This window comes from Glycine max, chromosome 15, assembly GCF_000004515.6.
Source record: "Glycine max cultivar Williams 82 chromosome 15, Glycine_max_v4.0, whole genome shotgun sequence".
NCBI classification, from domain to species: domain Eukaryota; kingdom Viridiplantae; phylum Streptophyta; class Magnoliopsida; order Fabales; family Fabaceae; genus Glycine; species Glycine max.
In genome coordinates, this window is record NC_038251.2 from 49,159,390 (window position 1) to 49,182,006 (window position 22,617).

The following is a 22,617-nucleotide window of genomic DNA, read 5'->3' on the forward strand; positions in this document are numbered from 1 at the left end:
TTATTAATATTTTTCTTTTGTATAATATTATAAACTATTTATTATCCTCACTAAGGAAAATTTTTGGATCTGTGGTGGTGGTGGTGACAGTGGAGGTAGTGGCAAGGATAGTGTGGTGGCGGCGGCACATGCGGCGACGGTGGTGGTGGTTAGAATGTGTTTTTAAAACTAAACCAAATTTGCATAACTTTTTTTCTTGGATTTGATGATGAATGTAAAACAGTTTTAAAATTGAGTTGAATACCAATTCAGCTCCATTTTTGTCGAACACATTTTTGTTTTAAGAATTACATTTAAAAGCAGTAAGCCAGAAACTCACAACCACCCTTGAACGGGGCCAAAGAAAGCGAGAAAGCGAAATATTGAACCACTCCGCCACACAAGAATGAAATGCTCAGGCTTCAGGATTTATATACTATAAATAGAAAATAGATATTTGCATCTCCTTACACATTCAATATTGTGGGTTTTATCTCTTCAATATTCCTGTGACTGATCCCCTCACTGCAAGAAATAGATGAACCTTATCTCTCAGATCTACCAATCCAACATAAACCTGGAGTTTTTTCTCTCTTAGATTCTATCTTTCTAAGCCACCAACAATCTTCTTCACAGCCGCAGACGAGTTGAATAATAGCACATAAGGAGTTGCATTTACAAGCTCTATCTCTCCAATGTTAAACACAATGGACACAATCACATTCAGGAAAATTAATGTGGCGATGGAATTCACCAAGATTTCACGTGCTTAACCCAACTAAGTAGATACACAATCAAATATGACTTGGACTTCCTGACTTCACGTGCTTAACCCAACTAAGTAGCAACCTCATTTTTAAGTTATGACTCTATAATGATGTAATTTGATCAAGTGATTTTTGTACGGATGTTACATATACACAGTTACAACATGACGAGAAAAATAAATTTCACATCTCAGATCGTTACATAAAGTTCAATATTTAAATACAAAAAAGAAATTAGAAAACATCTAAGTGTTGTTGTTGATGACAAGCATGAAAGAGACCAAAGAATGTTGATTTATTGGCAAGGACTCGCTGGCCAAAAGGCAAGTATCGGATGTGTCAAATTCAAATCAAACCGAGTACCTACAAAAAGATAGTAAGGAAAATTAATTATATATCATCCATAGGAGTAAATTGCAGTGCTAAAGTAGAACACAGTTTAGGCGCTGATAGGCACCCAAATATAACAAGACTAACCCTGATTTTTACTCTATAATAGATAGATTATATAATTCCTGTAAGAAAAGAATAAGGAACCTGATGGTGCGAAAATGTGTAGAAAAGAAAAGCCGAAAAAACTATAGGCAGCGGAGTGGCTACTATTCTCTACACAAGTTCCAGCTAATCCCATCCTACCCTTCCCATTCCCACTCATATAACACTAAAAATGCAAAAGATATAAAGAGTAACACAACCCATTAAAATCATGGAGCAGAAATCTAATAGCCCAATGCGCCGAATGATTAAAAGTATTATGAAAGATATAAAAATCAAAAACACAAAATAATAGTCATACCTAAATACCTGCAGCTCAATGTCTTAATAATAGACATATTCGGCCGTGGTCTGATACTAATGATGAATTCAATCTTGTTCACTTTTCTGGATACTCAACAATATAAAACAGAACATTAAATTCTTAATCCCAAAAGTAGGAGTAAGAAATGGAACTAAGAACCTAAAGTTTGGTTGATATGTACCTTTTTAGTGAAAATTGTTCTAATGGTAGTATTAAGGTCACCATCCCACTGATCTTCTGATTCTTCATAACGCCATCCATGTAGGCATCGCACCTCAATGTGGTTGGTTGTGGTTAAGTTTCCATGACAGAAAGTCTCCATCACGGGACAGTCTTTCAAATGTACCTTTTGTAATGATGGAAACTTGAAGTTGTAACTTCCCTGGCAAAAGCTTGTGAGCCTCGGTAAGTATTCCAATGTCAATTCCTCCAATTTCATAAAAGCAATCTCGCCAAGTGGTGCATCACTCTCATTATCGCTTCCATAAATTTCCTCTAGCCAATAACAGTACTTTATACTTAAAATGCGGAGATTTGGTAAGTTTGCGATTGTTGATGGCATTATAATATTTTTTAGTCCATCACCACAGAACACATGCAATTCATCTAAAGAATGAAACAGGACAGAGGATGGGACTATGGTCATCATACCAAAACAATATTGTACTTGAAGATAAACAACCGTCATATCACAAGTACTATCGCTTTCTTCAACAATATTCTCTATGGTACTCCAGCTTATGTTAAGAACTTGGAGCTGCCGAAGCACTTTGGCCACATGGTTGGGAAAGACATACTGGCTTTTACAGGAATAAATGACAATTTGCGTCAGGTTAGGAAAGGAATTTGGAGTCACTTGATTAGGCCATATGGACTTCAAATTTTTGTTGTTTCTGATATCCAGTTTCTCCAAATCTGGATTATATTGATCCTACAATATATATTCCAGTTAAATACACGAGTGCCATATGAAATTCGAAAGTTGATTATTCTTTTACCGCACAGGAGAAATTTTGTTTCAAAATAATGAAATAGTATAGACTTTAAGTCATTTACACTTTTGAATTCTCAAAAATGAAATCCTAAACATGAGCAATTGTTTTTTATTTTAAATATAAAATAAGCAACAAAATAATAAAAAATAATTTTTTTATAAAAAAAGATTGTAAGTCATAATTGTTCCTTCAATATAAGACAATTTCAACTAATTTTATTTCATTTAATGTTAATATCTTTAAAATACATTTTAATTATTTGAGGTTTTAATTCCAATAATAATTTTTTTTATTCTTAATATCAAATTTCAATTAAAAATAAGTTAAATAAAAATTTAAATTTTAAATAAATTGTGTAATTAAATATGGTTCATTTAAATCGAGTAGTATGTATCACTTTTAACGGAAGCTATAAAGTTATATAAGACTTTTAATTTAATTAATTATGCGTGTAACACAGCGTAACATTCTTAACATCAAAGGGTCGGAATAAGAATAGGAGTTAAGAAGCTCAAATTTGGTTGATGTGTACCTTTTTAGTGAAAACTGTTCTAACAGTAGTATTAAGGTCGCCATACCAATGATCTTCACTCAGTTTACTAGAATGCCAAACATATTGTATCCCTTCATATTCCACCTTTGTGAGGCTTGGTGTGGTTAAGTTTCCCTGACAAAAAGTCTCCATCATTGGACAATCTTTCAAATGTACCTTTTGTAATGATGGAAACCTGAAGCCATAACTTCCCTGGCAAAAGCTTGTGAGCCTCGGTAAGTATTCCAATGTCAATTCCTCCAATTTCCTAAAAGCAATCTCGCCCAGTGGTGTATCATCACTCTCATTATTGCTTCCATAAATTTCCTCTAGCTCATCACATTCACTTATCCTTAAAATGCGGAGGTTTGGTAAACTTGTGGTTGTTGATGGCCTTATAATATTTACCAGTCCATGACAACTGGACACAATCAATTCATCTAAACACTGAAATAGCACAAAGGATGGAATTATGGTCTTCATGCCTGGACACTCTGCTACAGTTATTTTTTCAAGGTAAACATGCGTCATATCACAAATAATATCACTTTTTTCAACAATATTCTTTATGCCACACGATCTTATTTCAAGAAATTGGTGCTGCTGATGAAACTCTTTAGCAGCAGAGGTGGGAATGACAAAATCCATGCTTTTACAGTCATAAATGTCAATATCCAGATTGTGATGGAAGGAATTTGGAGGCTCTTGATTAGGCCATATTGATTCCCAATCATTCATGATGCTGATTTTCACTGTCTCCGAGTTTGGAAATTGAACCTACAAAATATATTTCAAATTAATACACTAGTGTCATATGAAATTCAAAAGTTGACTTTTATTTTTGTCGCTTAGGAGAAATTTGTTTCAAAAAAATTGAAATGGTATAGATTTGAATTAATTCTTAATTTGTAGGGTTAGTCGTTTGCTATTACGAATTCTCTAAAATGAAATCGTAAATGTGAATAATGGATTTTTATTTTAAATATAAAATATGCAAGAAAATAATAACTTTCCGTACATGACTTTTTATTTTTATTTTTTATAAGACATCAAAGTTATGTAAGACTTTTATTCAATGCTATAAAGTTATATAAAACTTTTAATTTCATTAATATATTATATTCTATTATGATTTTTAATTTGAATATAATATGAAAGTCGTGAATCAAGTAATCGCTTCTATTTTCTTTAATTTTATTTTTGAAAAAATTAAAGTCTCTATAGTGGTATATAATATAATTTTTATCGTATTATATTGGATTTATTAATTGCATGAGTCCTCATCAATTAAATTTATTTTACATAAATATAATAATTCTATCTAATTGTATTAAGTTAATTAAATTTATGAGTTCCCATTTATTTAATTCATTTTATTAAAATATATAAATTTATCTAATTTTACTTAATCAATTAGGTTTGGTAGTCACCATTAATTTAATTTATTTTGCACAAATGTTATAAACTTATTAAATACATGAAATTAAATTTTATAAGTCCCGTTATTATGCTCATGATAATTTTATAACTTACACACACCCCAACCCCAGCCCCAAAACCTCACCAACTTAGATTGACATTATTTCAAACATTTTTTAGAGCTTGTAATAAAAAGTAAATAACAAACGACTTAGAAAGTTAAATAAAAATATGATAATTAAATAAAAAAATTTAATATTATAGATTTTAGAAGTTGTGAATTTGGTAATGACTTCTTGTGATAATTAAATTTATATCTTCATCTTTGCATGAAATCTGTTTTAGAATTTATTTTCACTCTCATTCTTTACTGTATTCTTTTCTAATTTATAATTCTTAATCTGAATTATATTTAAATTTGAAAACTAAATACTTTGTATCAAATTTAAAATATTTTCTACGAAAAATTTGAAAATATTTTTCTTGTTTATAGAAAATAAATTCTAAAATTAGTTTAGTCTTAATCTAATTCTATATTATATATTATAATACAAAACATGTCCTTTCTTTCAATTAAAAATTATTGACATTCTCTCTTTTCTTTTTTGGATGTGCATTTTATGTACTACCACTACAAGTAGCCAAAATGGTTTTTATCAACCATCCAAAACAACTATTCCATTTTTTTATTTACATACTTGATTTTCTCCATTGCTTTAAAATTTTTCATCTCTGTTTTTAAAATGAATTTTATTTTTTAAAAAACTGTTAGTAATTAAAATAATATTGTATCACTCTAAGTTTTTTATCAAAAATATAAAATATAATTTACATGTTTAAAAATATTTACTTTTTACGAATTTTATTTTTAATATAATTTGTATATATTTTTATCTATTAGAATGATTATTTTATTCTTAATGAATCTTAATCTAATCCTAAATTCAAAATTATAATGAACAACATGTCCATTCTCTCAATTAGTAATTATTGATATTCTCTCTCTTTTCACTTTTAAAAGTTTTTTGATATTTTTTATTTTATCTAATATTTGTTTTTTTTTCTCTCATTGTTTTCAATTTTTTTACCTTTGTTTTTAAATGTAATTTCAAAATTTCAAAATAAATTATTAAAAATTAAAAATAATATTATAAACTGTTTTATCAAAAATATATAATATTAGATATATATTTGAAAAAAATGTTTAACTAAATTTTTTAATTAGAATTTGATTTTTATACTTCTATCTATTATAAATTTTAGTTATATATAATTAAAATTTATACATTCTTTAAGACTTTTTTTAGACACCATTGGTATTCCCTATGGGATAGGAGGCTAACCTATGTTAATCTAAAATAACAACATATAAGTTGATCAATATATTGGTTATTTTCTTTACAAGTTAGGTAATCACAACTTTTATCTTATATTATCACAAATTTTATACTATATTTTGTATTTTTAACTACTATTCACACTGGTAATGACAACATCTTTTTTATTGTTATTTTTTAAATATAAATTCATTTCTATTTTACTCTTATTAATGAATTGCGTTTTTTATCTTTTAAATTTTATCATTAATGAATTGTTTTACTCTATTTTATTTTTGTCCTCTGTTTAGTTCGTTATTTCCCCACGATAAAAAAAAAACTTTTATCATTCTAGTAAATTGAAATAATAATTGTAAAAAATAAAATAAAAATGAACATCTCAAAAGCATAAAAATTTATATTCTTTCTTTTGATTGTTTTAATGTTCCGATTCAAAGGTTAACTTCCCACTCCTAGCATACATCTATTACATCCTCTTATGTTTTTAATTACAAGAGAACATTTTAACAAATTATAACTGAATATGGAAAATCAATTTCAATTTCAAATATATATTTTATGTTCAAAATTGAATAGGCTTCTAACATACATATGACATGTGATTTTATGCTTTCAATATCAATGGAATGGTTTAACATCATTTCTTATGTCTTTCCGTTGTCTTTCCATCTACCATTTCTAATATTTTTAGCTCTAATTTGAATTTAAGTATTTTTTAAAAATTACCCATAATTATAATATTATTCAATTTTAAAATGTTTACCTCTTCTTGGGCGAAAATGGCTTTCAGCCTTTTGCACCAGGAAATCTCAACATGTTGTAGTTTGACCAGTGCTCTTGCCACTCCATATGGGAATAAACTTGTGAAACAATTACATTTGCTCACTATCAAACTCTTCAAGTTTTGAAAGCATGAAAGGACGGGAAGTTTATCATCCCATATCTTGAATACATTCATGTCATATAATTTCAATTTTTCAAGTTTAGGGATCACCACCTATGGAAATATACAATATTGTAAAAATAAATGACAATGGAATTATTATGTTAGGAGAACTCTACAATAATCAAGGATGGATTAAGATCATTTCTGTAAATATGAGGAAAAAAATAAGATTATAAAAAAATTAATAAAAGAAAATATATAAAAGAATAAGTTTTTGAATTGATATTTGTTTAAATTTTTTTTAGTAGATCATATTTTTAATTTTATTCATAAAATAAATAATTAATATGGATCCCTTCTTAAATACATTTTTAGATTCATCACTATAATAGGTAAAATAGAAAATTATATCTACAAACTTAAGAAAATAAATTATGATTAAAGAATACAATTTTTGTTAAATCAAACTTTTGAGAAAATAGTTACAAGTTCAATATTTAAAAGTTGCAAAAAAGAATTGAAATATTGAAGTCATTTTAAGACATGAGTTTACCTGTTGATTAAACAGTGCCAAAGTATTGCTCTGACCGGATGGATTACCCTGATCGACTGTTACAGAACAATAGAAACTCTGAAGCTCAGGTAAACCTTCTAAAGTGACAGAATGCAATTCAGGCAGAACAATCTGTTGAAGTTCTTTCCAATCCTCTTGTTTTTCCATAGCTATGATCTCTGTCATACCTCTACAATGAGAAATTTCCATATCATGAAGTTGAGAAAGGTTTCCTGTGAGAGAATACAAAAATAGATTCTTCAACCCATTGCAATATGTAACTTTAATAACTTTTAGCTTTGCAAGAGACTGTGTCTGCATTGGACCATGACATATTTCTTCCATCTTATACAGCAACTTAAGAACCAAAGTCTCCAAATTGAGGAATGCAGAATGGTGATTCATCAACCTTCTTGTGTTAATGAGGTACAACAATTCATCATTGTCTTGGATATACAAATGCTTTAATTGAGAAAAACCTCCCACATCCAAATTATACAACAAATCCTTAATACCCTTTAATTTAGCAAATCTCAAGTCCTCAACTGTGGTGAACAACGATCTGCTCGTCCGCCAATAGTCTTTGAGCTTAAGTGTTCTTCCGAGAGCTCTACCATACCATATTGAAGACAACTCCCATTCCCCCAGATCACTAATCAATATGTGGTATCTTTCGAGATTTGCAGGGAACTGGAAGTCCATTGGCAAAACCGAAGTATCTATGAATGATATCTCCAAAGTTGTCAAATTATGCAAATCCTGTAACTCACGTACGTTAGCATTGTTGCTTTCACTTTTGCTTCCTTCAACCTCCCATTCAATATTATTGCAACCTCCCATGTACAATTCTTCTAAGCACATCAAACTTGATATAATATTTGTAGGAATGACTCTTAGATCATAGCAGTCTGTTAAATTTAGCAAACGAAGACGAGTCAGATGTTTTATTTCAACTGGGAGGTCTGCAAAACTAGACTCGGCCAAGGAAAGAATTTCTAAATTTGAGAGTTCGGCCACTATCCTTATGTCTCCCAATTTACATCTTCTCAGATTCAATGAGCGAAGGTTTATCAAGAGATTGAGAGAAGGGGGTAGGAAAGGGGTGAAGGACATTTTATGTAAAATCAAAGTCATCACTTCTTTCATCATCCCAGAGAAAGATTTATCAGCTTGGACTTCAGTCAAGGAAGACTGAAATCTAATATAATGGCACTTGCCAAACTGATCTGCATAGGTGGGATAGGTCGGGTCGGTCGGAGGAGACTTAGATGCAATTGATTTAGCCACGTCACGCACAACATCATGCATTCCAACCCAATCAAGTTTACCTTCAAGCAATAATGAAGAGGCCCTAAGCTCATTTATTAATGTGTAATGTGTGTCTCTTGCCTCCATCAATTTGTCCACGCCACCATAAAAGCCCAACCCCCAACAGCATATAAACAAATCTTCAGTGAGCATCTCATTTAGTCCAAATGAACCAATAAATAAGAATAGTGACTTCAATTCCTCTGTATCTAAAAAATCATAACTTAACTTCAAAGCAGGGTAGACATTATTCTCCAACTCTTTATGCTTAAATTCCTTTAGTTGTTTCAGGGCAACCCTCCAAGCATGGACTTCCTTTTTTCTCAAACCCTTTCCCAAGGCTGTGATCAAAAGAGGCAAACCAGCACAACATTTTGCCACTTCTTCTGCAATTGGTTTTATACTAACTTCATTAACATTACCTGCTATTTTCTGGAACAAATTCCAACTATCCTCCTCCAGTAAAGCTGTAAGATTAAAATCTTTTTGAGTGTCCATCTTTATCAGCACTTCACGTTCTCTGGAAGTTATCACCAATTTGCAACCATTGTGTTCATCACCAAAAGGAATTCCCACTTCCGTCAAATCAAGTTCACTCCAAATGTCATCAAGAATAATAAGAACTTTCTCCTGCTTTTTTATCCTTTCACGCAGTTCTATTGCTCTTCCACTTTCTGTCTCTTTTTTAAGCTTCCGATCCCACAATGCATCAGCAATTTGGCCTTGAATTTTTTTCACATTTGGAGAATTGGTTATATTGGCTATGGCTACAGCAACAAATAATCCATCTTTTTTTACTTGCCAAGCTAACTCATTCACAAGAGTGGTTTTACCCACGCCACCCATGCCATGCACCCCAATCATGTACATTTTAGGATCCTTAAGAATTTCCTTAATCTCATTCAGCATTGATGTTCTGGACTCCAGTGCTTCATAACCTCTAGAAAATGGTGTAGTTGTGACATCAGGCGCATCACGGTAAGAAATTGTATCAATTTTTCCTTTCTCTATGTGATCTGTAATCTTTTTTGTCGTTTCTTCAAGACGCTTGCTCAGCTGACATCTTATCCACCGAGAGGGACAATATCGTCCCAGACACCATGTAGCTCCTTCAACATCAATGACTTTCTTTGCCTCAGCAACAATCTCATTTGCATTCTTGAGCCAATTCTGTACAATATTTTCAATCTTGTATCCGTTCCTTTCAGCCTCAGCAACCCGGTTCTTCACAAGAACTTGAGTATCCTCCAGAGTTTGAACCTGGGTCATAAGCTTTTCAAGGTTTTCCTCGTAGGAGGATATGTACCCAATTTGATCCTTAATAAATGTAATCACATAATTAGCAATTTGAGAAACACCTGGGACATGAGCTATCGCATCCATGGCCAGCCCCTAGTACTATCTGTGAGTTATAGGAAGACAACGAACAAAAGGAATAAATAGTTAATTATATTAAATGCTATTGTACTGCTCTCAACTTCATAAATTCATCCAATACTCTAATTTATATTGTATAATGATCCATTAGAGACACTGACAGAGTTTAAAAGTTGGTCATTTGAATATCTAATTAAGCTAAATAGAAGATCATTCTTTGATCATTATGTTAATTCAAACTTTATATTATTCATATAAAACAACGACGTTTATAAATTCAAGTTAAGGTGAAAGAATTAACATTTATATTTATTAAAGTTGTTCATCAAAATGATCACCAGAATATCATTCATTATGAAAATAGTGGTATATTAATTATTTAAAGAATTTAATAGTGATGAGAAATTAAAATAATTTTACACTATTAACTAATAAAGAATCATTAATGTTGTAATTTTCAAGATAGTTATTATGAAAATCAACAAATTTATTATATATATTAATTTGTAATTTAATGCTACTGTAAAATATTTTTACATTACAAATACATAACTTATTTTTTCTGTTTAAAACTTTCTTCCTAATTTGTTTACTATATGGGAAAGTACCTTAATTTGAAGCTTGTCTAGAAGGAGTATGAGTAACACTTTATCTAATATTCTTTTTTAATACTTTGAAGCTATGCTCAAGTAACTTGTTAGGAATCAAGAATTGAAATGAGAAAGAAAATAAAAGATTTTAGTGACTACTAAGAAAAGAACACAAAATAGGTTAGAAAGCTCTCTTCGAAGGGTTTTTCCTTCACACAGGATTTCTCTTTTCACAGACAGTTAATGTTCAATCTATAACTGATAAAATCTTACTCTCTCGTGTCCTTCTTCCTCTATTTATGACTAATAAACCCCACTAACTAACTAACTCATGAATAGTTTAACTATATTAGCTAATTTCTCCTTATATCCTAACATATATAACCACATGAGATCATTAATTGAAAGATAAAGAATACTGATTTTTAATGAATAAAAATGACCATTAATAATAATAAAAAACAATAATAAAATATTAAAACATCAGACAAATTTATTTAACAACAAAGGATAGTTGTGCAAATAATGTGATTACCTGATAACTTTGTTGGTGGTAGCTAATGTGAAAGAGGTAGCAACATACACCTTCCTCTCTCACTTCCTATCTCTGATAAAAACATTATAGATGCAATTCAATTTATTTTAAACATGTACAAGGGAAATTTTATTATTAAATTAGCATGTCCTCTACTCTAGCTAACAATAAAAAATAATTAAAAAAGAAATAAAACATAGAAGCCTACATTTTTTTTATCATTTTAGTACTTATCTTAATTGACACAACAAATTTAAACCAAACAAAAACAAAACCACCAACAGGATTGTTTATATCTTAAGGGTCTTGCTAATCAATATTCTTAGAATATTGGTTAAGGAATTAAAAGAAAAAAAAATATTTATTAAAGATAATATATGAGAGTGTAAAAAAATATGAATAGTGTAATTTTGTGGATCTCAATAAAAAAAATTATTCTTTTAATTTGTTAACCAATATCCTAAGGACACATTGGTTAGCATTTGCCATATCTTAAAATGCCAAATAAGTTTGAATCACATCTAAGGATGTGAATAGGTCAAACCAGACTAAACTTTTTAAAAATAGGTTTGACTTATTCTATAAAACTAAAGCCTAAATTTGACTTATTATTTATCATATGATTTTTTTGTGTCTGATTAATCTTTTCAAAAGCTTGACCTGACCTGTTAACTAATTTAAAAACCTACCATTCATTAATTTAATTTTAAATTGGCTAATGAGCCTTTAAAAAATAATATATGGTAAAAAGAATCATCCCTTACATTGTTATCTAAATTTAGTTTTTAAAAGATTAAAAACCTAAAACACTACCATAAGAAAGAGACAATAAAAAATATATGATAACTCATGTGATATGGCTAACATAAACAAACTACCTTAAAAGTTGAAAAACAAATAAAAATAATGTAAAATGGATATGAAAAACTAATGTAAAAATCATATGATATGACACCACTAGGTAACTATAAGGATAAATCAAAGTAATTATCTCTTTCTCGTTCTCTCTCTCTCTATATATAATTTTTCATCTTATAAATTAATTAATCATAATTATTGATGTAAAATTATTTTTTTATATTATATAACTAAATAAGCTGACTTATGAACAAAGTTTTTTTTATAAGCCTAAATCCAGTATATTTAATTAAATAAGTCTTTAAAAAACTCAAGTCCAATCCTTTTGTTAGTCACATCAGATAAGACTTTAGAGGGTTGAGGTCATAGACATCTAATTAATGATCGGTCTATTTCTATCCTTAATCTCATCATGTAAAATTCACATAATAACCCAGTCAAGCAAGAAAACACAAAACACTTAGAGAAACAGAAACAAAGTTAACCAACGACATCTTTCACCCAAAAAAAAAAAAAACAAGAAACTTTCACGTAATAATAGCTTTCATAACAATAACAACTACAAATAGAAGAAGAAGATAGCTAATCTTATTTGCCTATTGAAGCTTTGGAGAGACAGATTCAGAAATCACGTACGGAAGAAAAAAACTACCTCTAGACTCAAGTATGCTTATGCTGCTTCACTTTGTATTGCTCTCTCTCGAGATGCTGCTCAAGTCTTTCTCTATGTATATACTAGCTCCCTTGTCATTTAACTCCTTTCTACTGTTTCAGGTCAAACTTGGCAAAAGATTAGTATATAATATTAGTTGTTTTCCTTCCCCACTCATTTCTACCGCCCTATCGTGATCTACATTTATTTTATTGGCAGCCTTGCTAGCATGAGTAAGCTGAACTATACGGCAACTCTTTCATTGGTGCATATAGTCTTTTTTCTTCTTTTTTTTTCTTCTGCTGTTCAACCATAGTAACGTGTTTTGAAACTAATCAAAATAAACCCTTGCAACTAGTGCCCCTAAAAAAATTGTTCATTTAGGACATATAATCTAATTCTTCAACTACAATTTTTCATTTGTGGGATTTACACCTATTGAAGCTTTGGAGAGACAGATTCAGAAATCACGTACGGAAGAAAAAAACTACCTCTAGACTCAAGTATGCTTATGCTGCTTCACTTTGTATTGCTCTCTCTCGAGATGCTGCTCAAGTCTTTCTCTATGTATATACTAGCTCCCTTGTCATTTAACTCCTTTCTACTGTTTCAGGTCAAACTTGGCAAAAGATTAGTATATAATATTAGTTGTTTTCCTTCCCCACTCATTTCTACCGCCCTATCGTGATCTACATTTATTTTATTGGCAGCCTTGCTAGCATGAGTAAGCTGAACTATACGGCAACTCTTTCATTGGTGCATATAGTCTTTTTTCTTCTTTTTTTTTCTTCTGCTGTTCAACCATAGTAACGTGTTTTGAAACTAATCAAAATAAACCCTTGCAACTAGTGCCCCTAAAAAAATTGTTCATTTAGGACATATAATCTAATTCTTCAACTACAATTTTTCATTTGTGGGATTTACACCTATGGACGAGGATCCACTACATAAGGAAATTTGACACCATACCCTAATCCAAAACCTTAAGGCAAGTTTATGGGTCTTTTCCTCACTTATATGGTGTTTAACTTTTACACTTCTACCCGATGTGGGACTTCACTTCGCATTTGTACTCCAACATATATTTGTTTAATTTGCTTGGTTTGTGTATAAGTTAGTTTCAAAATAAAAGTGACATCTTAGAATCTTTATGTGTATTAGCTTATCTTATTTTCACATGTTTGGTTTGTGGATAGTTTGGATTGTATGTCAATTAAAAAATGAGAATGATTAAATTAGATTTTATATATATATATATGTGTGTGTGTGTGATGGTACTTAAAAAGTTTGTCTATTTGAAAAATAAATACTAAATGAACAAATTTGGTGTAGTGATTATATATATATATATATATATATATATATATATATATATGACATTTATGAAAAATATTTGATAAACACTTAACATCAATGTGTTATCCAATTCCTAGAGAATAAGAAAAGAAAGAAAATTATATAGACAATATGATTTATGATGTGAATGTAGAGGAAGATAAAGCAAAGTAAGAAATATTGATAAAATATTTAAAATTTAAAAGAAGATTTATGTAATAATACTTGAAATTTAACTATTTTCACACAAAAGAAGGTTTAAATAGAGCATGAATACTTACTTGATGTGATGAACTATTAATCAAGTAATAAATAAGTGCATGAGATCTTTAAAAGATAAAAAATATTGATTTTTAACGAATAAAAATGACCATTAATATTAAAAATAATAATAAGATATAAAACATGAGACAAATTTATTTAACAACACAAAGAGGATAGTTGTGCAAATAATGTGACACCTGATAACTTCGGTTGGTGGTAACTAATGTGAAAGAAGCAACAACATACTCCTTCATCTACTCTACCTAACAATTAAAAACAATTAAAAAAGAAATAAAATATGGAAGTCTTTTTTTTATCATTTTATTACTTATCTTAATTAATACAACAAATTTAAACCAAACAAAAACAAAACCACCAACATGTAGCTTATATCTTAAGGGTCTTGCTAATTAATATTCTTAGGATATTGATTAAGGAATTCAAAGGAAAAAATATTTATTATAAATACGGTAAGAGAGTGTAAAAAAGTCATGAACAATGTAATTTTGTGTATCTCAAAAAAAAAAAAAAAATCCTTTTAGTTGGTTAACCAATATCCTAAGGATACATCGTTAACATTTTTCATATCTCAATAGATGGAATAAACTCATATCACATCTAATCTGAATAGGTCAAATCATACTAAACTTTTTATAAATAAGTCTCATCTATTTTATAAAACTAAGGCTTAAATTTAATCTACTATCTATCATACAATTTTTGTGTGCCCGACTAATATTTTTGAAAGCTTGATCTGACCTATTAACATATTTAAAAGCCTACCATTCATTAACTTAATTTTAAATTGGCTAATGAGCCTTTAAAAAGTAATATATGATAAAAAAAATCATCCCTTCCATTCTTATCTAAATTTAATTTTTAAAAGAATAAAAACCTAAAACACTAATATAAGAGACAATACAAAAGTATGCTTAACAAAATATGATAACTAGTGTGATATGACTAACGTGAACAAACTAACATAAAATGTCAAAAAAACACATAAAAATAATGTAAAATGCATGTCAAAAACTAACATAAAAGCCATATGATATGACATAGCTATAAGGATAAATCAAATAATTAACTTTTTATATATATATATATATATATATATATATATATATATATATATATATATATCTTATAAATTAATTAATCATAATTATTGGTGTAATATGATTTTTTTTATATTATGTAGATAAATAAGCTGACTTATTAGGTTTAACAGAATTTTTTTATAAGCCTAAATCTAATATATTTAAATAAACAGGTCTTTAAATAACTCAAGTCCAATCCTTTTAATTTGTTAAACACAACAGATCAGACTTTAAAGACATCTATTTAATGATTGGTCTATTTAAACATCTTATCATGTAAAATTTACATAATAATCCAGCCAAGAAAGAGAACATACAAAACACGAAGAGAAACAGAAACAACAAAGTTAACCAACAATATCTTTCACTCAAAAAAAGAAACTTTAACGTAATAATATCATTCATAACAACAATAACTACAACAATAACAAGAAGCTAGCTAATCTTATTTGCCTATTGAAGCTTTGGAGGGACAGATTCAGAAAGCACATACGAAGGAAAAACTACCTCTAGACTCAAGTATGCTTATTCAGAAAGCATGCTTCACTTTGTATTGCTCTATGGAGAAATGCTGCTCAAGTTTTTCTCTCTCTATATACTAACTCCCTTGTCATTTAACTTCTTTCAAATGTTTTTGGTCAAACTTAGCAAAATACTAGTATATAATACTGGTTTCTTTCCTTTCCCACTCATATCTACCGCACTATTGTCTTCTACTTTTATTTTATTGGCAGCCTTCCTAGCATGGATAAGCTAAACTCTACGGCAACTCCTTTAGTTGGTCCATATAGTCTTTTTTTTTTCTTCCCCTTCTGTTGTTCAACCATAGTAACGTGTTTTGAAACTAATCAAAATAAATCCTTGAAACAAGTGCCCCTAAAAAGATGTTAATTTACGATAAATAATCTAATTCTTTATCTCCAATTTGTCGTTTCTGTTTATTTTACATTCTGAAAGAAACATTTTTCTTTATGCTAACTAGGGGTGATTGCCTCTCTAAATTTTTAAAATAAAATAGAAGCAGAGAGGAAGAAAATTGTTCAGAGGTTAAAAGAATAGTTAACATTACAATAGTTTGAAAGAGAATATTGGAAGTTTAAGCAGTGGTTCGGGACACAATTGTCTAATGAATTGTGTACCACATATAAATATTTCCTTTATTATTAGTATACATATTTGATTTGTGTGTTTTCTTTGGAGGGAGGGATTTTGAAAATTGTTCTGTAAACCAATTTTCAAAATGGTTTTTGAGAAAACAAATTTAAAATTTTCTTAGAAATTTTTTTCAAATGAGAAAAAAAACTTGTTTAATACTCTTTTTAAACTCATATATAAGAATAAAAATGTCTTTTCTTTTTAGACTCAAAATATAACCAAATTTTAACTAATTTAATCCTATTTAATCATTTATAAAAATACTCTTAATTTAATTTGAGTTTTATTTTCTAAAAGAATGACATGCTCCCGAGAAGTAAGTTTCCAAAAGAATAGTACGTTGAACAAACATGGGTGATAATGCAAAAAGGCCTTTTTTTTCCCTTTACTGCATACTTCACTTTCTTCTTCTTTCCTTTATATTCAGCAGATGGCAACAACACGTCATTCTGTAGAAGCAAGCTTCATGATGAATCAAGATTGATTCAAAGAAGTTTTGATGATAACAAAGGTGATGACAAAAAGCTCAAAGGTCAAGAACACTTCATGATAACAAGATGATGATCTCAAAGAATCAAAGAATGAGTTCAAGATGTTCAAGATTGATTCAAGAATACTTCAAGGTTCAAGAAGAAATTTGATTTCAAGAATCAAGAATGTTCAAGCTTTCAAGATTCAAAAATCAAGAGAAGAATTAATCAAGATAAGTATGAAAAAGTTTTTTCAAAAACTGAGTAGCACATGGATTTTTCTCAAAACTTGTTTAATTACCAAAGAGTTTTTACTCTCTGGTAATCGATTACCAGATTGTTGTAATCGATTACCAGTAGCAAAATGTTTTTGAAAAAGTTTTTCAACTGAATTTATAACGTTTAAATTGATTTCAAAAAGCTGTAATCGATTACAATGTTTTGGTAATCGATTATCAGTGTGCTTGAACGTTGAAATTCAAATTCAAATGTGAAGAGTCACATTCTTTCACAAAAAGGCTTTGTGTAATCGATTACACTGATTTGGTAATTGATTACCAGTGTTAGTTTCTGAACAAATCAAAAGATGTAACTCTTCAAATGATTTTTGACTTTTTCAAATTGGTTTTAAGTTTTTCTAAAAGTCATAACTCTTCTAATGGTTCTCTTGACCAGACATGAAGAGTCTATAAAAGCAAGACTTTGATTTGCATTTCAAGTATCTTGAACAACCTTTACAATACAATCCTTTTCAATCTTTGAATCTCTTTGAACTTCTTCTTCTTCCTTGTGCCAAAAGCTTTCCAAAGTTTTCTGGTTTTTCAAACCTTGAAAACTTGTGTTATTCATCCTTTTCATTCTCTTCTCCCTTTGCCAAAAAGAATTCGCCAAGGACTAACCGCCTGAATTCTTTATGTGTCTCTCTTCTCCCTTTTCCAAAAGAGCAAAGGACTAACCGCCTGAATTCTTTTGTGTCTCCCTTCTCCCTTGTTAAAGAATTCAAAACGACACAGTCTGAAAATTCTTTTGATTCTTCCCTTTCCCATATACAAAAGACTTCAAAGGACTAACCGCCTGAGAATTCTTTTGTATCCCCATTCACAAAGTTTCAAAGATTTAACCGCATGAGATCTTTGTCTTCTACTTTTATTTTATTGGCAGCCTTCCTAGCATGGATAAGCTAAACTATACGGAAACTCCTTTAGTTGGTGCATATAGTCTTTTTTTTCCCCCTTCTGTTGTTCAACCATAGTAACGTGTTTTGAAACTAATCAAAATAAATCCTTGAAACAAGTGCCCCTAAAAAGATGTTAATTTATGATAAATAATCTAATTCTTTATCTCCAATTTGTCGTTTCTGTTTATTTTACATTCTGAAGAAACATTTTTCTTTATGCTAACTAGGGGTGATTGCCTCTCTAAATTTTTAAAATAAAATAGAAGCAGAGAGGAAGAAAAATGTTCAGAGGTTAAAAGAATAGTGAACATTACAATAGTTTGAAAGAGAATATTGGAATTTAAGCAGTGGTTCGGGGACACAATTGTCTAATGAATTGTGTACCACATATAAATATTTCCTTTATTATTAGTATACATATTTGATTTGTGTGTTTTCTTTGGAGGGAGGGGATTTTGAAGTAAACCAATTTTCAAAATGGTTTTTGAGAAAAAAATTGTTAAATTTTCTTAGAAATTTTTTTCAAATGAGAAAAAAACTTGTTTAATACTCTTTTTTAACTCATATATAAGAAAAAAATGTCTTTTCTTTTTAGACTCAAATATAACCAAATTTTAACTAATTTAATCCTATTTAATCATTTATAAAAATATCCTTAATATAATTTGTGTTTTATTTTCTAAAAGAATGACATGCTCTCGAGAAGTAAGTTTCCAAAAGAATGACACATTGAACAAACTGTAGAAGCAATGTCTTCCAAGATTATTTTGATGATGCCAAAGAATCAAGAATTAAGCAAATTCCAAATATTCAAGAATCAAGATTCAAGAATCAAGTTTCAAGAATCAAGATTCAAGAATAATCAAGATCAAGATTCAAGACTCAAGATTCAAGAATCAAGAGAAGACTCAATCAAGATAAGTACTAAAAAAGTTTTTTTTTTCAAAACATTGAGTAGCACAAGAAGTTTTCACAAAATCATTACCAAAGATTTTACTCTCTGGTAATCGATTACCAGAAGGTAGTAATCAATTACCAGTAGCCAACATTGTTTTTCAAACTGATTTACAAAGTTATAATCGATTACCATAATCATGTAATCGATTACCAATGTTTTAAAACATTAGATTTCAAATTTCAAGAGTCACAACTTATGTTTAAACAGTTTTAAATCATTTTAAACTTGTGTAATCAATTACACAATACTTGGTAATCGATTACCAGAGCTTCTAAACATTTTGATTTTCAAAATTTAAACTGAGGAGTCACATCTGTTGATGTGTAATCGATTACAAGTTAATGGTAATCAATTACCAGTGACTGATTTCGAAAAATAAATTACCAAAAGTCACAATTCTTAAAGTGACTTGTTTCTGAAGAGTTTTTCAAAAGTCACAACCTTTAAGTGACTAGTTTTCAAAAGAGTCACAACTTTTAAAGTGACTAGTTTTAAAGAAATTGTCAAGAGTTACAAACTTTAACTTGAGTCATCAAATGACTATAAATATGTGACCATGGGATGAATTTTAATAAGTGTTTTATAGAACTTTCTGACTCATTTTCTCAACATCTTTCTAAGAGTTTTTTTTCAATACTTTCTCTTCCAAGAAAAGTTCATTGTTCAAAAACTTGTGCTACTCTTCTTCTTCATTCACTTTTCTCTCTTTACCAAAAGAATAGAAGGACTAACCGTCTGAATTCTTTTGTGTCTCTCTTTTCCCTTTGCCAAAAGAACAGAAGGACTAACCGCCATAATTCTTTTGTGTCTCTCTTCTCCCTTACAAAAGATTCAAAGTACTAACCGCCTGAGAATTATTTTGATTCTTCCCTTCCCCTTAAGAAAAAGATTTCAAAGGACTAACCGCCTGAGATATCTTTTGTTTCCCCTTACAAAGATTCAAAGGACTAACCGCATGAGAATTCTTTGTCCGAACACATTGGAGGGTACATCCTTTGTGGTACAAGTAGAGGGTACATCTACTTGGGGATTGTTATACTGAGAACAAGAGAGGGTACATCTCTTGTGGATTAGTTCAAGTGGAGGGTACATCCACTTGGTTGTTCAAAGAGAACAAGGGAGGGTACATCCCTTGTGGATCTTTGGCTTGTAAAGGATTTTACAAGGTTGAAAGAAATCTCAAGAACCGCAGGTTGCTTGGGGACTGGATGTAGGCACGGTTTGTGGCCGAACCAATATAAATCTTGTGTTTGTCTTCTTCTTCCCTATACTCTTTAATTTTCGTTGTGTATTTTTTATTTCCGCTTTACTTTTTCCTAAGTTATTGTTTCTGTTCTTTACTTTCTCATAACTTAGTAGTAAAGCCTAATTGAATCTAGTAACATTAAGAAGGACAAATTTTTAATTAGTCAAGACACGTTCGTAATTAATTCAACCCCCCTTCTTAATTATTTTGAGGCCACTCGATCCAACAAGTGGTATCAGAGCAGGCATCTTGTAAAAAGTTTAACAACTTCAAGATTCATGGCCTCCTCAAATTCTCTGTTTCCTGAAGGAAACTCCATCCATAGGCCACCTATCTTTAATAGTGAGGGTTACCACTATTGGAAAACCCGAATGCAGATTTTTATTGAAGGCATAGATTTAAACATTAGGGAAGCAATAGAAATAGGACCTTACATACCCACCATAGTAGATGCAAGCACTAGCACAACAACACAAAAACCTAGAGATAAATGGACTAAAGAGGATAGAAGAAGAATCTAATATAATCTTAAGGCCAAAAACATCATCACTTCTATCCTAGGAATAGATGAATACTTTAGAGTGTTAAATTGCTCAAATGCAAAGGAGATGTGGGATACTCTCCAACTTACACCTGAAGGCACCACTGATATGAAAAGATCTAGAGTCAACACCCGTACACATGAATATGAATTATTTAGGATGAACCCTAATGAGAATATTCAAAGTATGCAGAAAAGATTCACACACATAGTCAATCATCTTGCCTTCTTAGGAAAAATCTTCCCTAATGAAGATTTAATTAATAAAGTTTTAAGATGTCACTACTAAAAAAAGGCTTTCTACATCGCTCAATTAACATCGGTTATTGCAAAAACCGATGTTAACGAAAGTGCGGTTGCATTTTTGTAAATAAATGGAGTTACTTAACATCGGTTTTAGAAAAACTGATGGTAACTACTTAATGTTAACATCGGTTATTTAAATAACCGATGTTAACATGATGTTAAGATGAATATGTTAACATCGGTTTTGGCAAAACTGATGTTAACTTCATAGAGTTAACATCGGTTTTGATAAAATCGATGTTAAGGAGTTGAACTGAACATCAGTTTTTTAAGAAACCGATGTTACCTTGTTGATGTTAACATCGGTTTTCTAAAAACCGATGTTAACATATTCATCTTAACATCGGTTATCCTTAAAAAACCAATGTTGTTATGTTTATAAGTTAAAACGTTGAAATTTCACAACCCGCGCGCTCGAAAACCCTGCACTCTCTCTTCTCTTTCTCCTCCCACCTGAAATCTGTTGGAAATCACTCGCTCGACACCCACATTGCCCCACATTGTTTTCAATACTGCCAGAAACCGCTCGCTCGAACCCACAAAACCCCCTATCGAAGAAAATTCGAAGAAAACCCTACACTGCTCTTGGAACTGTGGCTCGAAGAAAACCCTAGATACACTCCTCCGCTAGGTACTAGCTTGCTGAAACAGTCATGGGTGCTCAAAGCTCAAAGCTTTCTCCGCGAGGTACGTAGGTCAAGTTTGTGTTCTTTGTGGGTTGTTGTACCTGTGAGCACGATGGTAGAAGTATGCTAAGTTTGAGTGGGTGTTCATGTTTTATAGTTTTTTATACTAAGTTGCTACTTCTGTTGATTTGTCTCTGCTTTTTCTCTGTGTGCATCCCATACCCAGCACAAGGCCACATAAACCCAATGTTCAAGCTAGCAAAACTGTTGATTTCAGTTACACTTAGATGCTCCACATTGTCAATAAACTACCCAAGCTAGTCTTCTCACCAATGATGTTGGTCTAGTTCTGTTATGGCTATTCTGTGACGTATATTGCACTTTTACTATTACCTTTTGTCACTGGAAGTTTGTTGACTATCCGCAAGTTTGTTGACTATACCTGTATGCTTTTACATTTGTTTCAAAAATCTCTGCTTGCTTTGTTGACTTTTATCTAATATTAGTATTAGAATTAGAAGGCCACTTCAACACCCAATTAATAATTCTCACATCTACTAGGTCTTTGGTTATTTTCAATAATTAACACTTTCATGACCTGAAATTTTGAAACTTGAAGTAGAAATAAGATATTGTTTGCTGAAAATTGGGTTTCTTTCTGTGTGGGTCTCTTTATCCTAATCTGCCACATGGGTCCAAATGTGCATTGTGTTTTGTAGAAAAAAAAAAAGAAGAGAATTTTCTTTACTGGAAGGAAGTCTGGTGTTGTTATCTTAGGTTTGTGTCCCTTTGTGTGTTGGGTTTTTTCTTTAGTTCCTTTTATCTTTTTTTTAACCCCAGATAGAGGGTAAT

At 30.3% G+C, this 22,617-nt stretch overlaps 1 protein-coding gene across 9 annotated transcripts; it reads right to left on the reverse strand.

The window, feature by feature from the left end:
• Nucleotides 1-310: 310 nt before the first annotated feature.
• On the reverse strand, nt 311-15,913 carry LOC100805295 (disease resistance protein UNI). 9 transcript variants are annotated; one of them, XM_014767439.2, is made up of 10 exons: nt 15,794-15,905; nt 14,384-14,449; nt 12,588-13,191; nt 11,078-11,149; nt 7,268-9,977; nt 6,592-6,825; nt 3,073-3,849; nt 1,727-2,476; nt 1,543-1,628; nt 312-1,109 (listed from the first exon to the last, which is right to left on the reverse strand). In XM_014767439.2, exons 5-9 carry the CDS (start codon nt 9,956-9,958, stop codon nt 1,611-1,613), a joined length of 4,470 nt encoding a protein of 1,489 aa, XP_014622925.1. In that variant the 5' UTR covers nt 9,959-9,977; nt 11,078-11,149; nt 12,588-13,191; nt 14,384-14,449; nt 15,794-15,905; the 3' UTR covers nt 312-1,109; nt 1,543-1,610. The 9 variants fall into 9 exon arrangements, with proteins under 9 accessions (XP_014622927.1, XP_014622930.1, XP_014622925.1 ...); XM_014767443.2 differs by lacking the exons at nt 12,588-13,191; nt 14,384-14,449 and having other exon boundaries at nt 7,268-9,835; nt 9,934-9,977; nt 15,794-15,913; XM_014767440.3 differs by lacking the exons at nt 14,384-14,449; nt 15,794-15,905 and adding an exon at nt 13,514-13,909 and having other exon boundaries at nt 12,588-13,022.
• Between the last annotated feature and the right edge of the window lie 6,704 nt (nt 15,914-22,617).

Bases quoted from the DNA above. Each gene is read 5' to 3' on its own strand.
- LOC100805295 (XM_014767441.3), bottom strand. From the start codon at position 9,958: ATGGATGCGATAGCTCATGTCCCAGGTGTTTCTCAAATTGCTAATTAT. The intron at 3,850-6,591 runs GTAAACATTTTA...TATATTTTGTAG, and splicing joins CCATTTTCGCCCAAGAAGAG to GTTCAATTTCCAAACTCGGA. The intron at 2,477-3,072 runs GTACACATCAAC...TATATATTGTAG, and splicing joins GAACAGTTTTCACTAAAAAG to GATCAATATAATCCAGATTT.